Source organism: Lolium perenne, chromosome 4 (genome assembly GCF_019359855.2).
Source record: "Lolium perenne isolate Kyuss_39 chromosome 4, Kyuss_2.0, whole genome shotgun sequence".
NCBI lineage: Eukaryota > Viridiplantae > Streptophyta > Magnoliopsida > Poales > Poaceae > Lolium > Lolium perenne.
This window is the reverse complement of record NC_067247.2, coordinates 356,346,668-356,351,720: the sequence shown is the minus strand read 5'-3', so window position 1 is coordinate 356,351,720 and position 5,053 is coordinate 356,346,668. Positions and strand designations below refer to the sequence as shown.

At 48.4% G+C, this 5,053-nt stretch overlaps 1 protein-coding gene across 1 annotated transcript; it reads right to left on the bottom strand.

Moving 5' to 3' along the window:
• Positions 1 to 997: 997 nt before the first annotated feature.
• On the bottom strand, positions 998 to 1,761 carry LOC127347974 (uncharacterized). Its single transcript, XM_051374099.2, has 3 exons — positions 1,726 to 1,761; positions 1,459 to 1,611; positions 998 to 1,332 (listed from the first exon to the last, which is right to left on the bottom strand). The coding sequence occupies exons 1-3, from the start codon at positions 1,759 to 1,761 to the stop codon at positions 1,177 to 1,179; spliced, it is 345 nt and encodes a 114-aa protein (XP_051230059.1). The 3' UTR covers positions 998 to 1,176.
• Positions 1,762 to 5,053: the final 3,292 nt, after the last annotated feature.

Here is a 5,053-nt window from a genome sequence, read left to right as displayed (position 1 = left end):
TCGAAGGTGGGCACGTCGTCGAGGCTGTTGATCTTGAGCCCCGCCGCCTTCCTCTCCTGCCTCTCTCGGTTCTTCTGGTTCTTCTTCTTCCGCCGCTGCATCTGCGCCTCCGTCTCGTGCGCACGCTTCTTGCTCGCCGGTGCAGCCACCGGCCAGCCGAATCTTGCCGTCTGGCCCCAAACGGAGCTCAGATATGGGGCAGCTCCGGCCGCCGATGGTGCCGCCAACTGCGTGTCGTCAACCGCCGCCTCCTTGCCCTTTCCCTCCTTCCCCTTCCCCCTCTCCATGGACGAGCGCGAGCGAGCACGAGCGAGAGCGAGCTGTGCTGTTCTTGACCTAGGGTTTTTTCCCGATTTGGGGATTGCTTTGGATGGATGCGCTGAACTGTGAAGAGGACAGGGGAGAAAAGCGTTATATATCTCGGCGGTTCCGCGTGGCCGCGCGTGGACACGTAGGCGTATAATACATTGCGATATGGGTCATATACGGGCTTGTACGTGGGCTGATACGAACCCAGCCAAACCCGAAGTACATAGGAAATGACGATCATGCCCCCAGACCCGAAGCGGTATGAACTAATCCTAACCGTCCATGTGTTCTCGCGATTTGGCTTGTTTGTGGTGGGTGCGTATGGAAGCAAAAACGAATTTCATATTCTTCGCTTCTTATGACAAATTAAGCTGTATCGTTAACAAACTTGGCCCAGATATCACGACTCCGAGTCTCCTCTACAAGATGGTAACAAGTGTATGCTATCTATCTTTCTTTTTTTTGCGAAAATTCCGCCAATCTATTAATAATCAAGATGGTAACAAGTGTATGCTATCTTGACTCCTAGCCCAGCAGATGAACAATGGTGTAATGTGTAAAGCCTGTACAAGTGGTTGGTTTACTCTTTCAGTTAATGATGTACTCCTACTAGCTTGCAAACTATTCCGATGTCCTCCGGTATTCTTTGGAATAGAAACATAAATTTTGGCCTTTGAATCATATGACAGTACTGGAGAAATATTTATCACTCTTGAGCAATATCTGTCTTAATAACTGGTGTGAAACTACATTCTTTAGATCATACATCCGGCAAGCAACTCAAAGAGCAAACAACCTTCTTCCTACTCTTCCCTAAATAATCTCTACTTTGAACAGCCAATGCAAGCCTGCCATGCCATGCTTCTGCTATCTCGGCAGGAACCCATGCTGCGCGATCGGATCCTCGAACGCCATCATCTTCTCCCCTCGGGCGAAGCCGTTGCGGTCGTAGCACGAGACCTCGGAGACTTCCAGCTCCTTGCACGCCTTGACGAGCTCCTCCCCGACCCTCCGAGATGCCTCCTGCTTGCCAAAAACGAACAGCTCAAAGCTCTAATTCAGCGGATGAACCATATACAGTTTTGTTCAGATGCAAATGCAATGTAAATTGGACAATGAAACAGAGACAGGTGGGGGGGGGGGATTTACCACGGTGCTGCATGAAGGGTCGCCGCAGATGGCCTCCTGCAGGGTGCTGGCATAGAAGAGCATCCTCTTGCCATGGTCGTCGACAAGCATGGCATAGAGCTGCCTGTTGGAGCAGAAGACAGACAGCCTGGGCTTGGTTGCCATGCCGTTGAACTGCAGCAAGCAAGCAGGGATTCAGAGAGGACACACTTGGTAGCAGCTAACGGCAGCATCAGGTTGCAAATGTTGATGAGGCCCAAGTTGTCCACGACTACGTGAGCCAGTTGCCTGAGAGACGGGCTTCAGGGCTTGAGGAGAGCCCATCAGGCCATGGCAGATCGTTTCTCACAGTTTACACTTTCGAATGAAGAAGGGAAGCAAACGGGACGGGAGTTGGCCGCCTGTAGAAGCGAAGCAGGAAACCCCTCACAGTTTAGCACGTATGTCACTGCCAACGGGAGATGTCCGTCTTCGCCGAAATATAGCTGATTCAAATATTTGCTCTTTACGTAATGTTGCGGAAGACTCCTGGAGACACTCGCTGCTGAACTGCAATATGGCGCGAAGTGTTTGGGCTCTTTTTGATGAAGAAGAATACCTGATTTCGAATCACTCCGATGGTGCGAAGTTATGACTCTTTTGGCCGTTTGACACGCTTAATCAAGATGACCTTGCTAGGGTGCTGGTGATGTTATGGGTGATCTGGTGGGCAAAACGCAAGGCCATTCATGACTCCAGTTAGGTGTGTATTGGCTGAATTTTGATGCAACACCTTTCAACAAGGAGGGACCAGAGAAGGGACACATGGTGCTGGAGAGGAATAGGGATGCTAGTTTGGGTGAGGGGGCTAGGTGGAGGGTGTCTTCGAGGAGGGTATCATGACTGCCGCATTGGTGGATGGGTACTTCTCGGGATTGGGGGATGGGTACTTCTTGCTAGCGATGGCCACGAAGAGAGCTCGATACACGAACATGATGAATTGCGTGCCCTTGCAGGTGATCCTGATACTTCTAGCAAAATTAGTATCGAAAATGGTTGACATCTCAATGTTGAACCATTGCATATGTAGACATAATGAACCGAATTGTGCATTGAATTACTCATCTTGAATTCTGAAAGTAGTCACATGTTTTATTGTGATAGAACGCTTCTGTGGTGACACAGCATACCACTGCATGGTGTAGTACGCAAGTCGTTTATATAACACAAGTGAAACACCGTTCCACTCATATTACATCCCTCAGAGTGGTACAACAGTAACATATGCGAGTCCAAGGCATGTCTATAGAAGGATACACGAACTGTTTGAAATGACACGGATGTCGCCTAGAGGGGGGGGGGGGGGGGGTGAATAGGCGATTTAAAACTTTTACGAGATGGACTTAACAAATGCGGAATAAAACTAGCGTTTACTTTGTCAAGCCCAAAGCCTATATACTATGGTTCACCTATGTGCACCAACAACTTATGCTAAGCAATACAAGCAACTATGTGATAGGAAGATATATAACTTCAAGCACGATGGCTATCACAAGGTAAAGCGCATCAGTAAAGAGCTCGGGTATAGAGATAACTGAGACACGCGGGAGACGAAGATTTATCCCGAAGTTCACACTCTTGCGAGTGCTAATCTCCGTTGGAGAGGTGCGGTGGCTTAGTGCTCCCGAACGCCACAAGAGGCTCACCTTGAGGTGTGGTTGCTCGATGCACACCAACGCCACAAAGGCCTCACCCCAAGATGCGGTACTCACACCACACACCGAACGCCACGAAGGCGCTTCACCTAAATCTCCGGCGACCCTCGCCACAAAGGCCTAGGTCACGGTTCGACTAAGGGATTTCCTTCGAGGCGGAAACCGGGCCTTACACAAAGGTTGGGGCACACATCCACAACTTAATTGGAGGCTCCCAACAAATCACCACAAAGGTCTAGAATCCGTCTAGGATTCCAAGAACCCAAGAGTAACAACCTTCTTGCTTTCACCACCACGAATCACCGTGGAGAACTCCACAAAGATGCTCAAGTCCTTCTCTCTCAAATTCCAACAAAGCTACAAAAGCTATTGGGGGAATAAGAGAGGAAGAACAAAGAGGAGAACACAAAATTCTCCAAGATCTAGATCCCAAAGATTCACTCACAAAGAGATGATTTGGTTTGCTCAAAGTGTGGATCTAGATCCCCTCAATCTTTCTCTCAAATAGATGCAAGAATCATGGGAAGGGGAGAAAGATCTCAAGCTTCAAAATGTCAAAAACAATGGAGGAGGGAGGCTTGAGAGAGAGGAGGAAGAAGGAGCAGCAAGGTGAGAGAGAGGGGGGCTTAAAAGGAGGCCCCAATTTTCTGCCCGTTGGGGCTGGCTTGACTTGAGAGCTGGCCAGTCGAGGCTTTTGAGCGCGCGGGAGAAGGGACCGGTAGTACCGGCCCTTGGTGGCCGGTACTACCGGCCAGTGTTGGCAGGAGGTGGCGGTGAGTGGTTGCTTGTGACGGTAAAGCACACGTCCGTTGGGAACCCCAAGAGGAAGGTATGATGAGTACAGCAGCGAGTTTTCCCTCAGTAAGAAACCAAGGTTATCGAACCAGTAGGAGATGAAGATCACGTGAAGGTTGTTGGTGAAGGTGTGTAGTGCGGCGCAACACCAGGGATTCCGGTGCCAACGTGGAACCTGCACAACACAATCAAACTACTTTGCCCCAACTTAACAGTGAGGTTGTCAATCTCACCGGCTTGCTGAAAACAAAGGATTAAACGTATGGTGTGGAAAATGATGTTTGCTTGCAGAAAACAAAAGAGAACAATGATTGCAGTAGGTTGTATTTCAGATGTAAAAGAATGGACCGGGGTCCACAGTTCACTAGTGGTGTCTCTCCAATAAGATAAATAACATGTTGGGTAAACAAATTACAGTTGGGCAATTGACAAATAGAGAGGGCATAACAATGCACATACATATCTTGATGACTACTATGAGATTTACTTAGGGCATTACGACAAAGAACATAGACCGCCATCCAGCATGCATATATGCCTAAAAAGTCCACCTTCGGGTTAGCATCCGCACCCCTTCCAGTATTAAGTTGCAAGGAACAGACAATTGCATTAAGCACTGTGCGTAATGTAAACAATACAAATATCCTTAGACAAAGCATTGATGTTTTATCCCTAGTGGCAACAGCACGTCCACAACCTTAGGGGTTGCTGTCACTCCCCCAGATTCAATGGAGACATGAACCCACTATCTAGCATAAATACTCCCTCTTGGAGTCACAAGTATCAACTTGGCCAGAGCCCCTACTAGCAACGGAGAGCATGCAAGATCATAAACAACACATATAAGATAGATCTATAATCAACTTGACATAGTATTCCATATTCATCGGATCCCAACAAACACAACATGTAGCATTACAATAAGATGATCTTGATCATGATAGGCAGCTCACAAGATCTAAACATGATGGCACAATAGGAAAAGATAACCATCTAGCTACTGCTATGGACCCGTAGTCGAAGAATGAACTACTCACGCATCAGTCTGAAGGCGGGCATGGTGATGTAGAGCCCTCCGGTGATGATTCCCCTCTCCGGCAGGGTGCCGGAGGAGATCTTCTGAACCC